The sequence below is a fragment of the Podarcis erhardii genome, assembly GCF_964252035.2.
Source record: "Podarcis erhardii genome assembly, chromosome: 7".
Lineage (NCBI taxonomy): Eukaryota > Metazoa > Chordata > Lepidosauria > Squamata > Lacertidae > Podarcis > Podarcis erhardii.
The window spans coordinates 11,275,855-11,299,747 of record NC_138511.1 but is presented as its reverse complement, the minus strand read 5'-3'; the positions used below and the strand labels follow the sequence as shown (position 1 = coordinate 11,299,747).

Sequence of the window (23,893 nt, the reverse complement as noted above, 5' to 3'; positions counted from 1 at the left end):
CACATGCACATTCAAGTGTGTACTTCCTATGTTGTTTTGCCAGTCCGATTCGTCACAATAACCACAGAGATATCACAACTGCTTGATGCAGGATCAGACCATTAATTGCTCCCACTCTCAGCTAAAACAAGGCCCTTTTGCCAATCTATGGCATCTAGAAGCTCAGTGGCTGAGCACCCAGAGCCTGCTGTGCCACATGCCAAGGGAATGGCGGGGTATTGTTTGGCCTCCTTTTCAGCGAAGCTGAACGTGCTCTCATGCTAACTGCTTTTTCTCAGTTTGAAAGGGTCACTGCGCTTCCAAGCTGCTTTTTTTGTGCCAAGTGACCCGTGCAGGTCTCTGGGTCTCTTCCCTTTCCCTTTTGGAGAGGATGGGAAGGGAAATGAAGCGAGTTCTGGAAGTTTTGCCGTGTCCCAGCTCGGTACATCAAAAATAGCAACAATAACGAAGGACTGAGAACTGACCAATTGTGACAGGCAATTTAAACAAAAACAAAACACACAAAAAAAAAACCCAACAAAACATTTTACTGTGGAAACCCAGAACTCTAGAAGTGCCTAAAGCCACACAATGGAATCTGAGGCATTCTGTGTATATGGCTGCCAAAGGACTTTAGAAGACTCTTGCACCAAGGCAAGTTTTCAGGAAGAAGCAGACAGAACACAGAAAGCTGCCTAACATTGTGTTAGACCATTGGTTTCTTAGTATTGTCTGCACTGACTGCCAGCAGCTCTCCAGGCTTTCAAGCAGGATTCTTCCCCAGCCTTACCTGGAGACCCTACCAGGGACTGAACCTGGAACCTTTGGAATGCAAATATGCACATTTTCAGAACCACCCTTCCCCATAAAGAGCAGGACTTGTCTAGGATTTGAACTTTGGACTTGTCACATCATAAGCAGCCTACAGAACATTGGTCTATCTAGCTCAGTATTGTTTACACTGGCTGGCAGCAGCTCCCCAGGGTTTCAGATTGGGGACATTCAGCCCCCAGCGATGGAACCTGTCAGCGATGGAACCTGGAGCTTTCTGCTTGCAAAGCATGTGCTCTTGTCACAGGGCCACAGCTTCCCCACCCGCTGTTCCATAATACTAGACATTGGGCTTACCCAGTTAAATTGGTAATAGAATCAAGGCAGACAAAGGAACATACTTCTTCACACAACATATAATTTATGGAATTCAGTGCCACAGGATGTGGTGATGGCCTGTGACTGCCTTATTCATTATGGCAGTGTTTCCCAACCTTTTCTGGGCAAAGGCACACTTGTTTCATGAAAAAAATCTCGAGGCACACCACCATTAGAAAATGTTTAAAAAATTAACTCTGTGCCTATATTGACTATATATAAAGTACAGTGGTGCCCCGCAAGACGAATGCCTCGCTAAACGAAAAAGGAGGGCTCCCCGTGCTTCGGGCGAGTGTCTGCAAGGCTTGCGCGCCCGGCAGGAGCTCCCGCCGGGCGCGCAAGGCTTGGGGCGGCAGCCTGTTGCCCGAAGCACGCGGAGCCCTCCGAAGGGCGCCCCGTGCTCCGCGCTGCCAGCTGCCGCCCCAAGCCTTGCGCTCTCGCCCGCCTCCCTCCCACGGCACACCAGGCAACGTCTCGCGGCACACTAGTGTGCCGCGGAACACCGGTTGGGAAACACTGCATTATGGTACAAATAATGAATTAATGGAGGAGGCCGAAGTGGAATCTCTAGTTTCAGAGACAATGTGCCACTGAATGGGCAGTAGTGTGTGTGTGTGTGTGTGTGTGTGTGTGTGTGTGTGTGTGTGTAGGGGGCAAGGAGACTGTCGCCTCCATGTGTTGCTTGTGGGCTTCCTGGAAACCATCTGTTTGGCCACTGCAAGAAGCTGGACTAGAGGAGTGTTTTGTTCTGATCCAGCAGCTAGGCTCTTCTTAACATTGGTGTGCAAACTAAGCCCATCCGATGGGTGATCACAGCCGGTGCTCACTGTTACCATTCTGTAGTGTTGCCGTACATCCGGATTTCCCCAGACCTATCCAGAATACTGTGGGACATGGGTGGTGCTGTGGGTTAAACCACAGAGCCTAGGACTTGCCGATCAGAAGGTTGGCAGTTTGAATCCCCGCAATGGGGTGAGCTCCCGTTGCTCGGTCCCTGCTCCTGCCAACCTAGCAGTTCGAAAGCACGTCAAAGTGCAAGTAGATAAATGGGTACCACTCTGGCGGGAAGGTAAACGGCATTTCCGTGCACTGCTCTGGTTCGCCAGAAGCGGCTTAGTCATGCTGGCCACATGACCTGGAAACTGTATGCTGGCTCCCTTGGCCAATAAAGCGAGATGAGCGCCTCAACCGCAGAGCCGGTCACGACTGGACCTAATGGTCAGGGGTCCCTTTACCTTTACCTTTATCCAGAATACCGCAGTCAGCAGAAGTGTCTGGGCGGAAATCGGGGAATGTCCGGGCAAATCTGGATGTATAGCAGCCCATGTCTGCAGTGCTGCTTATGCACTGCTCAATAACTTTTTTTTGTTTGTTTAGCAATTTTGCCCAAAAACAACTTTGGGCAAAACTTTGCCAAAAAATGCTCCGGATTCTCACAGTTTGAAATATGGCAACCCTACATTCTGGAGTGGTAGTACAAGTTGGATGGCACTTAGCTGGGTGGCAACTGCGTCCCACTGTCCTTTGTACAGAAAGGAAAAGCCTCTTTCCTGGCAACATTGCAGGTATTTCAGGTTGTGCCCTCCGTGGTGCCAAAGGCATGTGGGAGGGAGCATAGCCATGTGCACTGCTGGATGTGACTCGGAAAGCCATAACATGATGCTTAGTAAGAAAGGTGAGCTCCAGTCATGAAAACAAGCTGATTGCATGGATGTCCTCCTGGATCAGGTCTAGGGGCTCACCCAACCTCCCCACCTCTTGCACCAAGTAAAGTTGGATCCTAAAAGTAGGGTGCCTTTCCCCATGACCACGGTGGGGGGCACCAAGGACTGGTCATGTTGTGCGGATGCCTGATGATCGTCTTCCAAAGCAACTACTCTATTCCGAACTTAAGAATGTAAAGCGTAATGCTGGTGGTCAACAAAAGAGGTTTAAAGACTGTCTCAAGGCAAATCTAAAAAAAATGTAGTATAAACACCAACAACTGGGGAACACTGGCCTGCGAGTGCTCCAGTTGGAGAACAGCCTTTACCAAAGGTGTCATGGACGTTGAAGACACTCGAACTCAGGACACAAGGGAGAAACGTGCTAGGAGGAAGGCATGCTTGGCAAATCCACACCATGATCAACTCCTGCCTGGGAACCTATGTCCCCACTGTGGAAGGACGTGTGGGTCCAGAACTGGCCTCCACAGTCACTTACGGACTCATTGTTAAAACCGTGTTTGTGGAAGACAATCTTACTCAGCTATCAGTGATTGCCAAAGAAGAAGAAGAAGAGGAGGAAGAGGAGGTTCTATTGATATTCCTACCCTGGTCTTCGTTGGGTTCAATATATGATGAAGCACATTGTGCATTCCCACAAATGGGACTGCAAATGTTGATTTTGCATTCCCATAAGTAAAGGTTTGTGGTCAAGCCCATCTTTTTATGATGAGGCTACATCCAGGTCTATCTCAACGGCAAGAAGAAACCAGCCACGCAGTGATGGAATCAGCACTGAAAGACAGTTAAGAGTGGGGTGGCTGTTCCATCTTTCATGGGACATGGCACGTTGGACAGAATAAAACACACTCCTGCCTGCTCACCAATACAAATTTATCTGTTTTCAGCCTGCCAGTCGATTGATTTTTCATTGGGAGCCTTGCCTGTGTTTCCTTCCCTCTGTCAAAATAACCCTCCTCCCTCTGTCTCTTAGATCTTTGTTAAGGGGATCTGTAATTGCTCACATGCTCCCTTGGAAGCAGGCATTAAAATGCAAAGAAGCTGCTTTCCTAGAGGAAGGAGGACAAAGGAGGGTCTGGAGAAAATGGGCTGCTGGATCTTAAGAGAGAGAGGGAGGGAGGGAGCAAGAGCAAGCCACATCCTTTTTGCTGGGATCACAGGACAGTTTAGGAGAACAATGAAAAGGGGATGGGAGAGGGGAAGGGGCATTGGGTTGCTGACCGGTGGGGGTGGGGAGAAGATTAAGGGAGCAGAGGGGAGGGGGGCACTTTCAATTAAGACATTAACCCCTATGGTCAGAGAGGAACCCACAAACCTATAAAGGAAAAAGGTCATGGTGCCTGGGATGCCTTCAGGCAAAGGGATGTTGATCCCAGGAAATTGTGTGTAGCTGTTGTAGCAGGCCTCACTCTAGGCCTCGGAGTAAAAAATGCATATAAAACTAGTTCTTTGTAGGCAATCGCTGAGCCTCTCCAGCAGCAACCCACACTAGCCTGCTAGGTCTCTGCTGCTTCTTTCTGTCTACCCATTGCTGTGGGTTAAACCAGAGAGCCTAGGACGTGCCGATCAGAAGGTCAGCGGTTCGATTCCCTACGATGGGGTGAGCTCCCGTTGCTCGGTCCCTGCTCCTGCCAACCTAGCAGTTCAAAAGCACGAAGTGCAAGTAGATAGATAGGTACCACTCCAGCGGGAAGGTAAACGGTGTTTCCGTGCACTGCTCTGGTTCCCCAGAAGCGGCTTAGTCATGCTGGCCACATGACCCGGAAGCTGTACGCCGGCTCCCTCGGCCAATAAAGCGAGATGAGCACCACAACCGCAGAGTCGGCCACGACTGGACCTAACGGTCAGGGGTCCCTTTACCTTTACCCACTTTCTTAGGGGCCTAAATGATGGGAAGCGTACAGGGATTCTCACAGTTTGAAATATGGCAACCCTACATTCTGGAGTGGTAGTACAAGTTGGATGGCACCTAGCTGGGTGGCAACTGCGTCCCACTGTCCTTTGTACAGAAAGGAAAAGCCTCTTTCCTGGCAACATTGCAGGTATTTCAGGTTGTGCCCTCCGTGGTGCCAAAGGCATGTGGGAGGGAGCATAGCCATGCGCACTGCTGGATGTGACTCGGAAAGCCATAACATGATGCTTAGTAAGAAAGGTGAGCTCCAATCATGAAAACAAGCTGATTGCATGGGTGTCCTCCTGGATCAGGTCTAGGGGCTCACCCAACCTCCCCCTCCCCCCCGCACCAAGTAAAGTTGGATCCTACACACACACACACACACACAGATTCAGGTTCAATCCCCTGGCATCTCTAGTTAAAAGGAGCAGGTGACAAGTGATGGCAAATACCATTCCCTGCTTGAGACGCTTAAGAGCCACTGCAGGGAAGAGTGTAAGTAGACAGTTTTAATTTAGAAAGGCAAACAACCTGACCTGCTTGCTCTAGGGCAGGAGTAGCCAACTCCCAAGAGACTGAGATCTACTCACAAAGACTGGCAGTGATCTACCCCCTTGTCAAAGTTGTTTTTTTTCTCGTGAGGAGGAAAGCCCTGTTTTTTAGGGGTTCAGGTCCAAGTTGTTTACCTTTTTTTAGGGAAGAGGAAGGCCCGGTTTTTGGGGGGCAAAAATGTTGAGCTTTGGGGGGAGCCAGTGATCTACCACAGACATCCAGTGATCTACTGGTAGATCACGATCTACCTGTTGGGCATGCTTGCTCCAGGGCACTCTGCTGTTTTGTTTGTGTTTAGATTTATTACCCAGCCTTCGCCATGAGGTCCTAGGATGGGTTACAAAAAAGCAAAATGCAACATTAAGAACAGTTTAAAACAAGTCACGATCACAACTAGAGTGGGCCCTAAAAATTTATTCTCGTGTGTCAAAAGGCCAGCGTGAAGAGGGAGATTTTTAGCATATGGAAAAGCTGGATGATGAAGGTACCAGACACCTCTGCGAGCAGTTTCACAACTTAAGTTTCACAACACCCCCTCTCAGGCGACCTCACAACTTCTGAGGGTGGTGGAACTACAGAGGCGCCTCTGCTGATGTTCACACTTGAGAGGGTCTGCAGGGAAGATGGCGGCCTTTCAGATATTTGGGACCAAAGTCGCTAAGCATCAGCACCTTGAATTGAGCCCGGAGATAAATTGGCAACCAATGCAGCTGTTTTAGGACAGGGGTTATAGGAGACACAAATGGAACCCCAGCCAGTAATCTGGCCAATGCATTTGGGACCAGTTGGAAGTTTCCGAGTTGTCTCCCACGGGCTTATGACACTCCAGCCTTGGCTGCCTGCATTGCCTTGTGCCAAGTGGCCTTACTTGCCCTAACCAAGCCCAGAGGCTTGAGCAAGTTGTAAACAGGAGCTTTCGTTTCCCAGCATTTTGCAATCCCCAAAAATGTGATGCGCCACCATCCTGGTGGGAACCACCTCTTGGAAATCCCAGCGAACAAGGCAAGAACCAGTTTAGCAGCCTTGGCTGAGCATAGGGCTTGATTCCACTTGACAGCCAAGTCAAGGGACACAGCTTGACAGAGTTTTCAGGGCTGTACTAGAAACATTTGGAACTAATTTGTAGCTTGGCACCCTGAGAGGGATCCTCTCTCTCTCCCTCTCATGCTTGCCATCTTTTCCCTTCTGGGGTTGGCATCCACCATGGAATTAAAACATTACAGTTGTTTTGCAACCCTTTGCAGACAGGTATTGTCATGAAATGAAGGGTTACAATTGTAGCATGACTAACAGGTATTGTAGGGAGTGACACAGACTTAGCACGCAAGGCCTGTAGTCCACATTGACTTGTATACACAAGTCAGTAGGGGAATGGTGAAGAGAGGGATTGTAGCAGGGGGAGCGGAGGATAGAAACCAGGCAGAGCTCAGCTATTCTCATGTCAAAGCCTAATATGTCGGAGATAAGCTCCTAACCATGCCAGCTTTCGCATGCGTAGGTTCTTTTTATACGGGAGAGCAATCAAAACTATTTTGTTTCCCACACCCAGCTGCAGACCCAGGAGGTGCTATCCCAGTCTGGGCATTGACATTTGTTCCTGGACAGCAGTAGCTCAGCAGCAGAGGATCTTATCTGCTTTGCATGCAGAAGACCACAGGCTCAGTCCCCAGCGAAGCCTAGTGTCTGAAATGCTGGAAAACAGCTGCTGGTTAGCAGAAGGCAGATTCCAGAGTATGACTCTTTGGCAAGAGAGTTAAGAGGGCTGCTTTACTCAGAGGAAGGCTGCCTGCGAAAACAGAACTTTCGTTCATTGTTGCTAATAGCCATAAAGGTAAAGGGACCCCTGACCATTAGGTCCAGTCGTGGCCGACTCTGGGGTTGCGGCGCTCATCTCGCTTTACTAGCCAAGGGAGCCGGCGTACAGCTTCCAGGTCATGTGGCCAGCATGACTAAGCCGCTTCTGGCATACCAGAGCAGCGCACGGAAACACCGTTTACCTTCTCGCTGGAGCGGTACCTATTTATCTACTTGCACTTTGACGTGCTTTCGAACTGCTAGGTTGGCAGGAGCAGGGACCGAGCAACGGGAGCTCACCCCGTCGTGGGGATTCGAACCGCCAACCTTCTGATCGGCAAGCCCTAGGCTCTGTGGTTTAACCCACAGTGCCACCCGCGTCCCTCGCTAATAGCCATAGGCAGACCCTTTTCTTTCTCTTCCTGCGTTTTTCATAAGGGAGTGACTGGAGCCACCTCTTATGACAGCAAATTCCAATAAAGTTAATCTTACATCATTGGAAGAAGTCCTTTTTTTTGGCTCTCCTGCCACTCATTCTCACTGGATAGTCATCAATGCAGGGCGTGCGAGAGAGAGAGAGACGCCTCTTTCTACCCGCTTTCCACAGCAAGAGGGAAATTATTACCATGACTCCACTCCCAACCCCTTGCCAACCCCTCACCCCCAAAAACTTGTCTGCTCTTGCACTTTGACATATAGGGTGACCCAGTGTTAGGAACAGAGATAGGGAAGCCAGGAGCTGAATAGTACCTTAAGCCTATATTATGGGTGCAACAACAGAATGCAAAGGCACACTTTTTAAATAACAAGAATACAAAGCTGAAAATGAGTGAACTGCAGCTAAAATCTTTAGTTCATTTTCCACATGGTCTGGTCCTCATCTGAAGTCTGCAAAAAACAAAAGCCGGGCTTCCCCTGCCCACCCCCCTAATACAGTGGTACCTCGGGTTAAGTACTTAATTCGTTCCGGAGGTCCGTACTTAACCTGATATTGTTCTTAACCTGAAGCACCACTTTAGCTAATGGGGCCTCCTGCTGCCGCCGCACCACTGGAGCACGATTTCTGTTCTCATCCTGAAGCAAAGTTCTTAACCTGAGGTAATATTTATGGGTTAGCGGAGTCTGTAACCTGAAGCGTATGTAACCTGAAGTGTATGTAACCCGAGGTACCACTGTATTCTTAAGAGGGTCTCTTCTCCAGTCTTCAGAGAGTAGCTGGAAGTGGGGAGGCAGGAAAAGATCCTCCTTTCCTTCTACTCTGCTGTTTTAATCTGAAATCTTAGGCACGTTACTGCACGCAGAGCTCAGAAACTGCTTGCCCTAATGAAATTCCCTGTCACAAAATGCGCCTAGAACAATGGGAGTTTCGAACGCTGGGGAGACCAGCTGGTGGCAGATTATGGTGTTAACCATGTGTGACCATCACCTTCTGCAAGAAAGGTTTATTAAATTTCCACATCACCTAATTGGACTTGAGAAAGAACTTCAACACAAGAGGTGGACCTATAACATTCTAGAAGCTGATCGTGAGCCCTAACAGTGAAACTGGCTCTTACGTCAGGCCGAAATCTCATCAAGTCGAGCGTCTTATTCTCACAATGGCCAACTAGATGCCTTTGGGAAGCCTGTTAGTAACGGTGGCCAACAGCCAGCTCCTTCAAGGTACTTATGTGCTCACATTTCATTCCACACAGTGCAGTATACACAACAAAACAAGAATAAAAACATTTTATTAAAGCTAGAAATATTCCTGCACACAAGGTAAACATTTTTGTTCAAGTTGTGCATGATTACCCTTAACAGCAAGGTCTTGCTTTTTTTAAAAAAAAAAATCAATAAATATAAAAAAATAAATTAAAAATTGAAGTAATATGGAAGGAGAACAATTGTCAATAAGTCAAGAGTGCATTATAGGAACGGGGAGAAGGGGCAGCAGTTGGAAAAGATGAATAAATAGAGAGCAGGAAACACTGAGATGACTCTGTGGAGAGTCACTTTCGGTCATCCTTGGCACAACCACTTCAAAGCTGAAACTCACAAATGCCAGAGGGGACTCTGTGCAAGCATTACTCTTGATCCAACCACGTTTGGCTTCTTAAAAAGGAAGAACAAAGGAAGAGCCCATCTGTGACTGAACAGAGCAACTGTTCAGCATCCAAAAACGTTCAACAATGTTGCTGTGGCATGAGAAAACTCTCCCACTTCCCAAAATCCACAGAGTCTTAACCAGTTGAGGTTTGGCTTCCAAACAGGTAAATAAATACAGCATTGGGCCTGCAGGTTTCTTGGAGACAAGATGGCAGAGCTGGCGATGGGATGGACAGCCCTAGGGGTGCTTTGGTCTTCTGTGTTGCAGGGCTGCAAACGGAAGGGAGCCAGATGGCAGGAAGGATGGAACCAGGCATTCAGTAGTCCCAGGATCTGTCCAAGCCAGGAGAGGAATGAAATGTGGCTTTTGGCAGATCTGCTTGGCGACACACAGTCAGCGTGCGGCACAGCCCAATGCCTCGTCTGAAAACTTCCAGCACCGCAGCGTTACTATTTCCAGCAGACAAGAGCAGTCACGAGGCCATACAATAAAACACAGAGCTATGCTGAGGAAGCACAGTGGAAAAGCAGGCACCCGACTCCTTCTTTGGCAGCCGGCATCCTTGGTGAGAGAGATCTCCTGAATTCTCCACTTCAAGTATGTATCAGGAAGTACAACGGCCCATTGGTTCTTGGCCCGGCCACTGGGTAGCTGAAGTTAGGCAAGGAAGCTACCAATAGAGAGCAAGATCCATCCCCCTTAGATCGGAATGCCAATGGTGCTGACCTGTTCCTTCAGCCCCATGAGGCTGTAGGCAATGCGCTTTTGGTGTCCTGGCAGACGTACCCCAATTCTCTTGATATCCCTGGGAACAGGAAGAAAACAGATGTGACCAGGTTAGTGGGAAATATTGTGAAATCCGGAGTGTATTCCTTTAACTCCCACCAGCATAACTTGACACTCAGTATCTCCATCTTTCTTGCAGAGGTATCATTAAAAAAGAAACAGAGGTTGATATTGAAGCCACAGCTTCAATATCACATAAAGGTTCCCGGCAATCCCCGTGCTGAGAAGGTGTGGACTCCCCTTGCCATGATCCAAGGAGGCTGGGCACCCGTCTGCTTTTAACGAGCCACTCCTCATTTTCCTGGCCTCATAAAGTGGCTTAATTATAGGGTGCAGGCTTGAATCAGCCTCTCCCAAGAGAGAGGGGAGAACAACAAGAGGCAGCAACAACAAGATGTGTAAGCCCCCGCCCCGACACAGTGGAAAGGTGAATTTACGAATCCTACAGGATTCTAACAGTGAAGTCATGTGACAAAAGAAGGGAGATCTCTCCTCTCTGGAAAACAAAGCAAAAAACAGCCTCATTTTCCTCTGTGAACTGGGAAAGGGTCAAATGGGCCATGATGTTCACAGCCAGCTGAGTTGGCTTTTCACAGAGGACCCTGAACTCCAGCTACCTCCTCTCTCAGGAGGGGAACAAAGGCTTCAGAAGAAAGACCATGAGGAAAAAACAACAACAGGAGAAGCATTCTCAGCAGGCATGGGAGTGAAAATATGGAGGAAGAGTGGAAGTTGCCACACTCACTCATTGGTCATCTGAACCACCTTCTCAATGACATTGTACCCAGCGGCCACGAAGTGCTCTGTATATTGGTGCATTTTGATGGATTCCAGCCACTCGGCCACAGTTCGGAAAGGGATCCCTTCTGAGCCACTGGTGCTGGGTAGGCGAATGGAGATCCTTCAAAGACAAAAAAAAAGGGGACCCCGGCTCTTTAAAGTTCAGTCTTGTCTAAGGGAACCCAAGTGGATGGGGAGAATTCTTGGGAGGCTTATGGGCTGGGAATTTTTTCCCCTTCCTGGCACTGTTCTTACATGCTTCCATCTCAGAGGACTGAAGAGGGGAAGGGGATGTTCAGAGACAACAGTTCCCAAACCGTATCTAGGGATTCTGAGAGCAGGAGGCCCAGAAGAGAGGCACATACCGAGGGTCAAACTCAGCCAAAGTCTTGAGTGACTCCGGAGCACGGATGAGCTTGTCCAAGATGCTAACGATATCATTGAATTTGGGTCTGTGGCTCCTCTCCTGTTGCCAGCACCTCATCATCAGCTGGTAAATGGCAGAAGGACAGTCCATGGGTGCTGGGAGCCGAAAGCCTTCATTAATTGCTTTCATCACCTGTTTGGGAAGGCAAAGTGAACAACAGTGAAGGGGATTCAGCTTGGAAAGACCACCCCTTTTGTCTTACCATCCTAGCATAAAAACCAACATCCAAGGCAGTCAGGATTGCAAGTCCACCCCTAGCTTTGCAGACATAAACTTTGAGGAACCCCCAAGCAATAAGCACCTTTTTATGTAACTTCAGTCAGAACGGATGGATAGATTCACAGGTGACTGGGCAAAACTTATGATGCAATTTACATCATAAGACTGAGCCCATGCTGGGGACAAAGACATTTCCACGCACAGCTAGGGTGGGATGGGGGAGGCGTGTGCCTCATAACATTGCTTCCTTAAAAAAAAATGGACCGCAAGACAAAACTCCATTTGCATTCTGGAACTGGGACTGTATCTCCTAGATTCAGGTAGGTAGCCATGTTGGTCTGATGCAGTCAAAATATATAAAAAAATAAAAATATTGTCCAGTAGCACCTTAGAGACCAACTGGACACTGGTACCAGAGCCTGCAACAAACCCAGATGCCAACTTTGCTGCCACATACACCCAGACAACACCACAACTGGACCCAACAACATCAAACATAGCATCTCAGGCCTATTTAATTACTCATCTTCTAACATTGTGCATGCCATCAAATGCCAGCAGTGACCTTCGGCTCTCTATATTGGACAAACAGGCCAAACCCTACGCCAAAGGATAAATGGACATAAATCTGACATCAGGAATCACAAGACAGAGAAGCCAGTAGGAGAACTCTTCAATCTCCCAGGACATTCAATACAGGATCTCAAAGCAGCTGCCTTATTACAAAAGAATTTCAGAAACAGACTTGAAAGAGAAGTTGCTGAATTACAACTTATCACTAAACTGAAAACTATGGAGAGACCTGGTCTTAATAGAGATATTGGATTCCTGTCTCATTACATATGCTAATCACCTGCATACTACCCCTTGCTTTTTCCTGTGGGACTAATTGCAGTCGTTAACAGTAGTCAACAAAAAACCCCACCCTCCCACTATATATAAGGGCCTGGTGACTTCTGTTTCAGTGTATCTGAAGAAGTGTGCATGCACACGAAAACTTATATACCAAGAACAAACTTAAGTTGGTCTCCAAGGTGCTACTGGACATTTTTTTTAATTTTTATATATATTTCAACTGTATCTCCTAGAATTAGCTTTCTTCTCCATTAGCCAGAAAACTCCAAACACAAGGGATCCAACAGCAATCTGGTCACCAGCAGGGGCATCACTTGCCCCATAGTTCACACCCACACAAGGACACCCAGTCGCTTACCTCGTGGTTGGAGAGCTCCCAGTAAGGCCGTTCACCATAGGACATCACCTCCCACATCACTATTCCGTAGCTCCAGACATCACTAGCCGAAGTGAACTTGCGATGAGAGATAGCCTCCGGTGCCGTCCACCGGATCGGGATTTTCCCACCCTGCAAGGGACAAGCACACCAAAACCCTCAGAACCTCTGACTCACTGATTTGGGGGAGAAAACACTTTCAAATTTCCAGGCTCTCTAAATATGTGCTTTCCTCCCTTCAGGCAATTTCTGAAGTTCCTGATAGAAAAGAAAGGTCTCATGTTTTAGCCAAGTGGCAGATGTTGATGACTAGAAGTCAAATCCTTCCGGAACAAGGGCAGAGACCTTAGCCAGCAGCCATCTTAAGAGTCATGGGAAACAAGCATTCCTTCCTTCCTTCCTCTTCTTTCTTCAGGTGTTCCTAGATCCTTGATTAATTCCCACTGGCTCCCTATTATACTGAGCGGTAAAGCAGACTTCCTGCCACTGGTCACACGCATTCCATTGATCATCTGCTGCCAGCAAGTTAGAAGTTCCTTCCTCCCATTTGGACCCCCTTTCTGGCTTCTCTATTTCTTCCTCCTATACCATGGGCAGCTCCTCCAGATGCCAGCCCTGGCTCTCATATTGCTGGCGAAGATGCATCCCCTTTCCCACCCATTGCAGCTTCCTTGGCCATGGTGGGACAGAACCGTAACTTAACATGACGGGACAGAAGCCATTATCACTCACACTTGTAGTGTAGGTGGCGTCAGGGTCATCCTCCAGGACGCGGGAGAGACCAAAGTCAGAGACTTTGCAGACGAGCTGGCTGTCGACAAGGATGTTGCGGGCAGCCAAATCCCGGTGGACGTAATTCATGCTGGCCAAGTACTTCATACCAGAGGCAATACCCCTCAACATGCCCACCAGCTGAATAACACAGAATTCCCCATCTTTTTCCTGTTGAGACAAAAAGGGAAGGATTTAGGACCTACTATGCAAGCTAAGACGCCTGCTTCTTGGGGGAAAAGCAATGACAAACCTAGATAGCATCTTAAAAAGCAGAGACATCACCTTGCCAACAAAGGTCCGTATAGGAAAAGCTATGGTTTCCCCAGTAGTGATGGATGGAAGTGAGAGCTGGACCATAAAGAAGGCTGATCGCCAAAGAATTGATGCTTTTGAAATATGGTGCTGGAGGACTCTTGAGAGTCCCATGGACTGCAAGAAGATCAAACCGATCCATTCTGAAGGAAATCAGACCTGAGTGCTCACTGGAAGGACAGATCCTGAAGCTGAGGCTCCAAGACTTTGGCCACCTCATGAGAAGAGAAGACTCCCTGGAAAAGACCCTGATGTTGGGAAAGATGGAGGGCACAAGGAGAAGGGGACGACGGAGGACGGGATGGTTGGACAGTGTTCTCAAAGCTACTAACATGAGTTTACCAAACTGCGGGAGGCAGTGGAAGACAGGAGTGCCTGGCGTGCTCTGGTCCATGGGGTCATGAAGAGTTGGACACAACTAAACAACAACAACAACAACAATGCAAGCTAAATGCTAGCTTCTTAAACAAAAGCTTTATTCCTATTGACTTAAAATATGTACATGCTGCCTTTAAGAATAAAGGCTCTTTCAGTCCATAAAAACCCATTATGTTGGAGGCAGCATGCTTCAGAGCATCAGAAAGTGCAGGAGGGGCGAGCGCTATTACTCTCAGGCTCTGCTTTAGTGCTTCCAATGATGGCCATAATATGGCTGGCCACATTGCAAACAGGATGCTGACTAGATGGACCACTGGCCTGATCCAACAGGCTCTTCTTACTCACAGTATACATGAGAAGGAGGCCGGCGATGAACAGAATACTACTTACCCGCAGGAATTTATCAAGGGCACCATTCTCCATGTATTCTGTGATGATCATGAACGGCTTATCTGAAAGAGAAACAGAGAGAGGATTGGCCTATGAGATCCAAGTAGATTCCAAACTCTGATGCAGTTACTCAGGAGTTTGGTATCTTGGAACTGGCCCAGCAGAAAGAGGTAGCTTGGAACAGGAAACCAGTAACAGCCACCAAGGTCCTTAAATTCTATCTAGGGGTTCTTACATTTGGAGACAACTCCCTCTAGGCGGATGATGTTGTGGTGGTTAAACTGGCCCATGATGCTGGCCTCGCTCAGGAAGTCAATGCGTTGCTTCTCTGTGTAGCCAGATTTCAACGTCTTGATGGCCACCGGGATCTCCTTCTTGCTGTTCTTCAGCGTTCCCTTGTAGACTTCCCCAAACTCACCTGGCAAAAAAGAAAAAAGTAGAAGTGTTTAATACTATTTTCAAATAAAGTCAGCATTACTATTTTCCTTTCCGAAAGCTCCTTCTGAAACTAGCTTTGACTACATGGGAGAAGAGACATGCTCGCCACCTCCATCAGCCAACTGCATTGTGCAAGGTGGATGGAAGGTACCCTACCTGCCCCTATGACTTTCTGCCGGGAGATGCATGAAGGATGAATCTCAGTTGTGAACTTCAGGACTGCCTGATTGGGGTCTTCATAGGTGTGGGGATCCACATACGTCTTCAGGGGCTTGAGCTGGTCTGTGGGACGAAGAGGAACAACACAGTTAAGGGGAGCTCTTGGCAGAGGCTGTTATAAAGCAGTTCCATGCCTAAGCTCTCTGCTTTTCAAGCATCGCCCACTGCCAAGTTAGTCTATGATCCGGCAATGGAGCAGAGAGCGGACAAAAGACGGCCAGTTCAGTCACAGCCTGCTAGGATGATTTTCAGCCGAACACTTAATTTGCAAGATGGGCAAGGTGAGAAGCAGACAGGAAATTCTGGGTTAAATTCAAAAGCACAATGAAACTAGCTACTCATCTCAAACCCTGCCACCAATAGTCTTCTTCCCCCTCCCTCCATTTCTTAACTTACTATCAGTTTGAGTCCGCTTTTGCAAATAGGCAGGGATTCTTCCACTCTTTAGATTAAGGTGTATGGTAGGATTTGCTCCCTACTTAAATATTTAAAATTTTCTGCCTAAAACAGAAAAACTTTATTACACTGTGTGTAATAAAGTAAGCCGCGTTTGCTGATGTGCCTCTCAAGAATCTAAATGTAAAAATCGTTTATTTGCCTCTAAAAATTACTGGGTTGCCTGTCTGGCATTTAAGAGGTCTTTTAGGATTGCCAGCCAAGAATAAAATTCAGTATCGGGTGCCAGGAGTTTTATTTAGGCAGGAATAGAGGCAAACATGTATTCCGAAATGTACGCATGTTATAACTCTAGCAAAAGACCCCAAACCTCTTGTTGGTTTGTGTGTGTGCGAATACATGTGAGTGCTGGACATGCATGTGGGTTCAGACACAGTAAATGCACCCCTTTAACAATAAATGCTCACTCTCGAGGTCTAAACAGCTTGCAATTTTTTTGCCCTTTTCTGTTCTGTATGATGTTTCAGATCCAGCAAATCCCACCTCATACACTGATGTGGCCAGTGACCATTACTCACCAGACTTGGAGAAATAAACATCCTCTGGTGTCTGTCGGGCCCTTGAGTTCTTTTTCCTAAACGACAATAAGGGTTTTCTTGAGTGATCCTGTGAGGCAATCCTATCTGCACCTTCTCCCACAGAATAGCTTATCCAATAGACACAAACCTCCTTGCATCAAACTCTGTAACCTCTGCCCCATTCCTTCTCAAAGGCCTTTTAACTTATTAAAAGTATTTTTGTGTCAAGACACCAATCCACCTTTGCCAGTCCTTTCCAATGATTTCTGGGAAATATGCTTTCTCAAGTCAGGTTCTTTGATCAAGCCTCACCCCCTAAGGTTCTGCCCTCCCAAATTTTGGCACGTTGCACCAATGTAATGGACGTGCAAGCAGGCCTACAAATGCAAAAGTGCAAATTCATGGCTTAAAAATACAAATCCCAGAGGAGAGAGCACATGGGGCTGGTGTAAGAACACCATGGCTCAGCAGCATGTTTCCCTCCCTCTTTCACTTTTGATGGTTTATCTTAAAGAGTTTAAAAACACAAAAAGGAATAAACTAGGAGGGGAATCTCCAAAGCCTGGCATGTTCAGCCTGGGTTGACTGTGACATCAGATGGATGCTGATGTTGCTAGACATGGAGTGCTGTATTTGCATGTACGAATGGAAGAGCCATTGGAACCCCCTGCTCCAGCTTTTTTAAACTGCTTCTGAAAAAGGAGGCCCCCCAAAAAAGGAAAAGGCCAGACATTTTGCCATCTGGCAAAAATGCTCACTTGCTGCAAACCGTTTCTCTGAAAACTGAAGGCACTTCGTAGAAGTGTACACTCATTCCACTTTTTGCCTCTGGAAAAATAGATTATGGTATCATTTAAAAAACAACAACAAAACCAACCCTGCAAAGCCTGCTAGACTGGAGGTAACAGGTTGCCGTAAGTTGCCTGTTTGTTTGCTGTGGGAAACAAAGGAACAGCCGGCATCGAATTCTCCTAAATGCCATTGTTGCCCTGCTGCCTTAAACAAACAGAATAATAATAATAATAATAATAATAATAATAATAATAATAAAGCACATGCCTTCGGCGAATGAGCACGACAATCAGCGCCACCACCGCAACTGTGACAACAAAGCCAGCAATAGAACCCCCAATAACTGCAGCGGTGTTTGTACCGTCAGAGCCTGTGGGGTGCAGAGAAGAAAAAGGTGGTGGTTAGGAAAACATTGCTATCCGAAAACAGATTGCCTGTGTGTGTGTGTGTGTGTGTGTTCTCTTCTGGTGACTTTGCTCCAGTCCCGCCCCCCCGTCCCCAAATTTACTTTCCCTGCTTCGGCATTAACTAGAGAAGCTTTGCCTCCCCAAAACTCACGTTCATCAAGCGTCTCGAACTCATGCTCCATGCTGTTGGTTCCCTGACCCTCCTGGGTCAGTGCTTGGACGCTCACCAAGTACTTGGTCCCAGGGGTGAGCTTCGGGAGGGTCACAGAGCTCCCTTCGCAGCGCAGTACAGAGTAGCTGTTCTCATCCTTCTGCAAGGAAAGGAACACACAAAAACTTGCATGCTTCAGTTTCTCCCCATGAAATGGGCTGGGGAATTGGGGGAGGGGGAGTGTTGCTCAAGGTTAAGAGTAGAGAAGTACCAAGGAGAGACAGATACCTTCTTCTTGTAAGTGACCTGGTACTTCCAGACATGGCTTTGCTGCCGGGGTGGGACAGTCCAGGATAGACTTAGGCTGGTAGTGGTGCGGCCATCCATGGTCACTGAGGTCACTCGGGGAGGTTCTGAGCATGGAGAAGGAGGAGAGTGAGTCTGGCATGCTGCAGTGGATTGCACCCTCCCCAGACAAAACCATTTGCCCAGTCACCAGCCAGCCAGTAGCCCCAGATCTATATAGAATTTGCAAACTCTTAAAGCCTCATCTGTAATGAGGCATCTTACGACTTCAGAGTTTGTTCAAATTACATTCGCAGAACTAATGAATACCCAGGTCCAAAATAAAGTCCAACAGACAAACCACAAGATCCCACTCTGCACAGCTGCCTTCATAACAAGGGTGTGGCCAAGTACTTAAGGCAAATGACACAAATTAGCATGAGATTAGCATATGCTAATCTATACAGATAGTTTCAAATTAGACAGGCTGTTGTGTGTGTGTTTAGCTTTTACTAACAGGGCTTAAGCTCTGAGCTAAAACTATTTTCTGGATCCAGTAGACTCTATGGACTGGGCCCTCTGCCCTGCTTGCAACCTCTTGGCTGCTTTATGCACATATTAAAACTAAAACTAAACTTGCTCAACAACTGAACACTGCTACCTTTATCTAAAACACACACAGCTGTCTCCTCCTCTGTCCCATCCAGCTATCTGAAGAGTCCCTGGGCAAATTTTGGATGGTGCATTGGGCTCTGCAGGATCCTGTAAGGAGGTGTGGGTTTTTTTTATTTTTTATTTTAAAAAAGCTTTAAAAGGCAGTGGTGGTTGGGAAACCTAACACAAAAAACCCAGGGCTCAGCTCTTCCGGGCAATCCCTAGTCCCATCCTTAGCAGCCAAGAAGTTTCTTTGCTGTGGCTGCCGTATGAGAAAAAGGCCAACATGTTCAAGAACCAGGGAATACCCCTTGCGCAGTGGCATGGATCGCAAGAGCGGCCATCTTGGATCAGACCGCATTTTGCCCCATCAGCACCTGCCCTATGCTTCTGGAAAGCAGGGTCAGAAGGCAATAGCTCTCAGGATGATACTTGTGCACCTCACACCATAGAGTGCACATCTGCATCGTTTTCACTTGGCTGTGACGTTGCGCCCCCTTACCCGTCTGGTTGACGCTGATGCTGGTGACGCCATAGCTGCGCCGTGGGCTGAAGGAGGACACTCCATTCTGGGCCTCTACCGTGAAGGTGTAGTTAACGTGTGGCTCCAAATCGCTGACGGTCAGGGAAGTGCCGGCCACGTTGTGAGGGTTTTCCGAATACCGGAGTGTAGCGTCGCAGGGCCGGCACTCTCCCGACTCCGGCCAGCACTGCTCACACGACACGCTGTAGGTGATGTCCTTGCGGCCACCTGTGTCCCGGGGTGAGGACCAGCGCAGTTGAACCTTGGCACCCAAGCCTATGGCTGTGACAGCATGGGGAGCCGAAGGGGGTCCTGTGAATGGAGAAAAAAAAGGGCCTAATGAAAAAAATGAACAGGTCTCTTTGATGCAAGGCAGAAGACCACTCCCCAGTTAGCCCAGCAACTCAGCAATCCTAAGCCTTCACTTCCAACTTTTGACTCTTTCTCTGGAACTATCCTCCATCCCTCTCTCCTCGCTCTGGCCTTCTCTCCATCTCAGCTATCTATCCCACCCCTCACCAAATATTGTCCACAAGGACTCTCGCATTGCCCCAGGAGCGAGCCTGCTGCTTTTGTCGCTGCCTGCCTTCCCTCCTGTGACTGACACAAACTGAATAAAACAGCAGTAGCTTATCCGAGGTTACTTGGTTTCATTAAATACTTGCAAACTGCTTCTGGACATTGATGAATCTCCAAGCGGATAGCCGTCAACACAGCAAGCCTTTATCATTTCCTGGGCAATCGTACCGCTTAGATCTCCCACTTACTTGTGCATGGCATGGAAACAGGATCAGTCAAAGCCCGAAAATAGCCTTCCTCGCAAGGGCACGAGGTGGAACCTTCAGAAGACGGCAGAGTGTGCAAGGGACATTTTGAGCAGGCATTGTTGGAGATGTCCTCTTTGAAGAACCCAGGTGAGCAAGCTGCAAAGAAAAGAAGGGTTGGGTAAGTTCTCCTGGGGATCCTAACCATGGCCGACAACACAGACCGGTGTATGGAGAGATGACTTTTATCAGAAAGACCGGAGTTCAAATCAAACCACAAAGTCATTGTTCGATCTTAGTTCCCCATGTGTTCAATGGGAATGATAGTTCCATAAGAACTTAAGAAAAAGGTAAATCCAAAGATCATTAAGCACTTTAGTTTTCAAAGAATACTTGGCAAGGGAGGAGAGACACACTCAGGTCCTTTTAATCTGTTCAGTGGAAATGAAAACACACTCCAAGCTGACGTGAGCATCAATTGGGGCACCTCTACTGCTGCTGCTGCTTCTTCAGGTTTCCAGTGTGCCTCGTGACTGTGCATGCATCATGGTGAACGCACATTACAGGGGAGGGTGGAAGGACGTGCAGAGGAAAGCCCCAGCCTACCTATGCCAAGGCCTGAGACGAGCAACTCTTACTTATTTCCTGCATGAGTAAACTCTTCCATAGGAACTCAGTTTGCTCCTCAAAATCCCCCTGGAATCGCGTCACTTCCTTGAGGGATCTACAAAGGAGAGCTCTTTGGAAGCCTCCGGTTCCCGTTTGGAAAGCATTCAATGCGGCCCGACTTACAGCTTTGCCTTAAGTCAGTAGCTGGCATGAGGACTCCTTTCTTGCAAGCAACAGCCCCCTATGGGCACTGCTACCAGGATCGCACCAATCCAGTGGCCCTCAGGCAGAGACTCCATTCCATTCAATGCAGAAAAACTATTTTTCAAAACACCGCCTACTCAAAAACCTTCCTGTGAACCAGACAGTGGTAGAAGCATCTTTGTGCCTGGAGAAAATGCCATGGTCTTCCCAATGGAACTCTGTGCCATCCTGTCTGGTCACAGCAGCCCCTGATGCCAAGAGATAATGTCCCAGGCTGGGCTGGAGTGGGGAATATCCTTTCCCGAATCTGATGGGCCATAACTGAGGCTGCAGAATAGAAGCCACAAAATACCATTTTGTTAACAGTCCCCCTGAACATAGCAAATCTTAGCTATTTGAAATGGTTTCCCGCATTTTCAAACTTCTGCCCCAGATGGAACTTTACTTACACTCAAGAGATTGCTGTTGTTGTTTTTTTTAAAAAAGAAACACACACGCACGTACACCCCCCCCCCCAGGTTGTTAAATGGAAAAGAGGCTCTGCTTCTTGAAAGCTGCCTCCCCAGAAACAGCATCCCCAGTCTTAACCTCTTTCAATATCTTGTGTGTGTGGTCTGCGATCTCTCAGTTTGCTTAGAAACAAAAGTGCTGGCTGTAAAACTGTCATGCTACCAAAGGCAGGTGGCGTGTGTGTGTGTGTGTGAAGATAAGGGTGCTTAGGTGATTATGGTGGGGAATTCTGCTCCCTCCAGAAAAAGGATCTCTTTCGGCTTCTGCCTTCTGGAAGAAGGTAAAGGTAAGGTAAAGGTACCCCTGCCTGTACGGGCCAGTCTTGCCAGACTCTAGGGTTGTGCGTTCATCTCACTCTATAGGCCGGGAGCCAGCGCTGTCCGCAGACACTTCTGGGTCACGTGGCCAGCGTGACAAGCTGTATCTGGTGAGCCAGCGCAGCACACGGAACGCTGTTTACCTTCCCGCTGGTAAGCGGTCCCTATTTATCTACTTGCACCCGAAGGTGCTTTCGAACTGCTAGGTTGGCAGGCGCTGGGACCGAACGACGGGAGCGCACCCCGCTGCAGGGATTCGAACCGCTGACCATGCGATTGGCAAGTCCTAGGCGCTGAGGTTTTACCCACAGCGCCACCCGCATCCCTTCTGGAAGAAGGTACAGGGTTATAAAGACTAGGACTAGCTGTCTGAGAAACCATTTCTATCCAAATGCGATTTTGGTTTTAAACACAGTGTAAGGAGTCTCTAGGGGAGTGTATTGTATTTTAAAAATGGGGTATCAGAGTTTTTAGGGGGCTAACCAGGCTGGGATAGCTGGCTTGTTGGTTTTGAATGTCTTATGTAGATTTTTTTCCTTTTTCAATTTCGTTGCTCTGTATGGTACGACAATAATTATCGTATCGTATCGATTTCCAATAAGACAGTGTCAAACACCATAGATCTGCCTATGGCCTCTTCTTTCCTCATAGAGGAGCTGTTCAGCCCTCTTATAATTTTGGCTGATCTTTCCTAAGCCTTTCCCAGCTCTACAATATTCTTTTTCAGGTATGATTATCAGAACTGCAAGTGCTATCACACCACCGATTTGAATAACGGTATTATGATGTTGGCACTTTTATTTTCAATCGTTTTCCTAATGAATCCCAACATGAAAGTCACCTTTTTCACTACCTCTTTCCTGACCATTCACTCCTAGTTGAGGCCCTATTAGTGCGTGTGTGAAACGGGCATCTCTTTTGCCTCAATGTTTACATTGAATTGTATTTCATAGAATCATAGAACTGCAGTTGGAAGGGACCCTAAGGGTCATCTAGTCCAACCCCCTGCAATGCAAGGAATCTCAACTAAAGCATCAATAACAGATGGCCATCCAACCTCTGCTTAAGAGTCTCCAAGGAAGGAGAGGCCACCACCTCTCTTTATTTAAAAAAATAATATTTATTAAAAATTTTAAGGGTTACAAAAAGCAAAAGTAAAAAACACCATATTAAACAAAAACAAAACAACACATCACAATAAGGAAGAAAGAAGAAAAGAAAAAAGAAAAGAAAAAAAACACCAAAAAAACCACAACTAATCTTCCCATAACTTATCTTTCATTTGCTTGTTTCCTTGACCTCCTCACACCTCCCTTTTTTGTATTCTAATTCGGTTAACTATTTCAGCAAATCCTTTCCATCTTTTCCAATTTTTGTTCTGTAATTTATCTCAATATGATGTAACTTTACTTTCCCTCCTTTCCCCAATTAACAGTCTATTTTTTCCTAAACCCTTATAACATTTCTGCTAAAACCACATTTCATTCCAACATCCTTCTAACATTCATTAATTTTACAATGTTTCTGTAAATAGTCTTTAAATTTCTTCCAATCTTCCTCCACCGACGAGAGGCCACCACCTCTCGTGGGAGTCTGTTCCACTACCAAACAGCTCTTAACTGCCAGAAAGGTCTTCTAGAGAGTTTAGTCGGAATCTCCTTTCTTGTAACTTGAAGCCCTTGGTTCAAATCATACCCTCCAGAGCAGAAGAAAACAAGCTTGCTCCACCTTCCATGTGACAGCCCCTTAGATATTTGAAGATGGCTCTCCTATCTCTTCCCAGTCTCCTCTTTTACAGGAGAAAAAGCGCCTTCAATCGTTCCTCATAAGGCTTGGTTTCCAGACCCTTGATCATCCTTGGTTGCCCTCCTCTGCGCACGTCCCAGCTTGTCAATTATGATCCGTAAATTGTGGGGCTCAAAACTGGACACAAAACTCCAGGTGTGGCCTGACCAATGCATAGAACTCTAACCCAATGGTTGCCATTCATTTGATTTTGAATTGATTTTAGAATGAATTGATTTTAGAATGCATTTCAATTAACTGATTGTGATTTTATGTAAACTGTGTTACTTGTATTGTTGTTAGCCGCTCTGAGCCCGGCTTCGGCTGGGGAGGGCGGGATATAAATAACATTTTATTTTAATAATAATAATAATAATAATAATAATAATAATAATAATAATAATTTATTTACACCCCGCCCATCTGGCTGGGTTTCCTCAGCCACTCTGGGCAGCTTCCAACTGAATATTAAAAACAATACAGCACCAGACATTAAAAACTTCCCTAAGCAGGGCTGCCTTCATTTGCCTTTTAAAAGTAAAATAATTGTTTATTGCCTTGACAGAATAGAGCGGGATTATGACTTCCCTTGATCAAAACAGTAGCTTTATTTTTTTGGGGGGGGGAGGTCAAACTGTAAGAGGCATATTTCCATCAAAGACCCACCAGGGTCCAAGATGACCCACAGACAGGATGCCCTGACACAGCCTCCCACACTCCTCTTTGCCACACCAGGGTACAATTGGGGGTGCAGAGAGGGGGGGGTAGGGAGGCAAGTTGTTC

General features: G+C 47.2%; 1 protein-coding gene across 2 annotated transcripts in view; it reads right to left on the bottom strand.

Annotated features, from left to right (window-relative positions):
- Positions 1-8,805: 8,805 nt before the first annotated feature.
- EPHA2 (EPH receptor A2) overlaps positions 8,806-23,893 on the bottom strand; it is a 35,514-nt gene continuing 20,426 nt past the window's right edge. The window contains exons 4-17 of one of the 2 annotated variants that reach the window (XM_081870881.1): positions 19,689-19,844; positions 18,901-19,233; positions 17,748-17,872; positions 17,460-17,619; positions 17,169-17,271; positions 16,110-16,165; positions 15,073-15,198; positions 14,714-14,896; positions 14,479-14,540; positions 13,357-13,566; positions 12,607-12,756; positions 11,113-11,306; positions 10,713-10,868; positions 8,806-9,986 (exon numbers count right to left, since the gene is read on the bottom strand). In XM_081870881.1, the coding sequence (XP_081727007.1) occupies positions 9,881-9,986; positions 10,713-10,868; positions 11,113-11,306; positions 12,607-12,756; positions 13,357-13,566; positions 14,479-14,540; positions 14,714-14,896; positions 15,073-15,198; positions 16,110-16,165; positions 17,169-17,271; positions 17,460-17,619; positions 17,748-17,872; positions 18,901-19,233; positions 19,689-19,844 (2,120 nt within the window). In that variant the 3' untranslated portion in view covers positions 8,806-9,880. The remainder of the gene's footprint in view (positions 9,987-10,712; positions 10,869-11,112; positions 11,307-12,606; positions 12,757-13,356; positions 13,567-14,478; positions 14,541-14,713; positions 14,897-15,072; positions 15,199-16,109; positions 16,166-17,168; positions 17,272-17,459; positions 17,620-17,747; positions 17,873-18,900; positions 19,234-19,688; positions 19,845-23,893) is intronic. The other variant, XM_081870882.1, reaches the window with a different exon arrangement.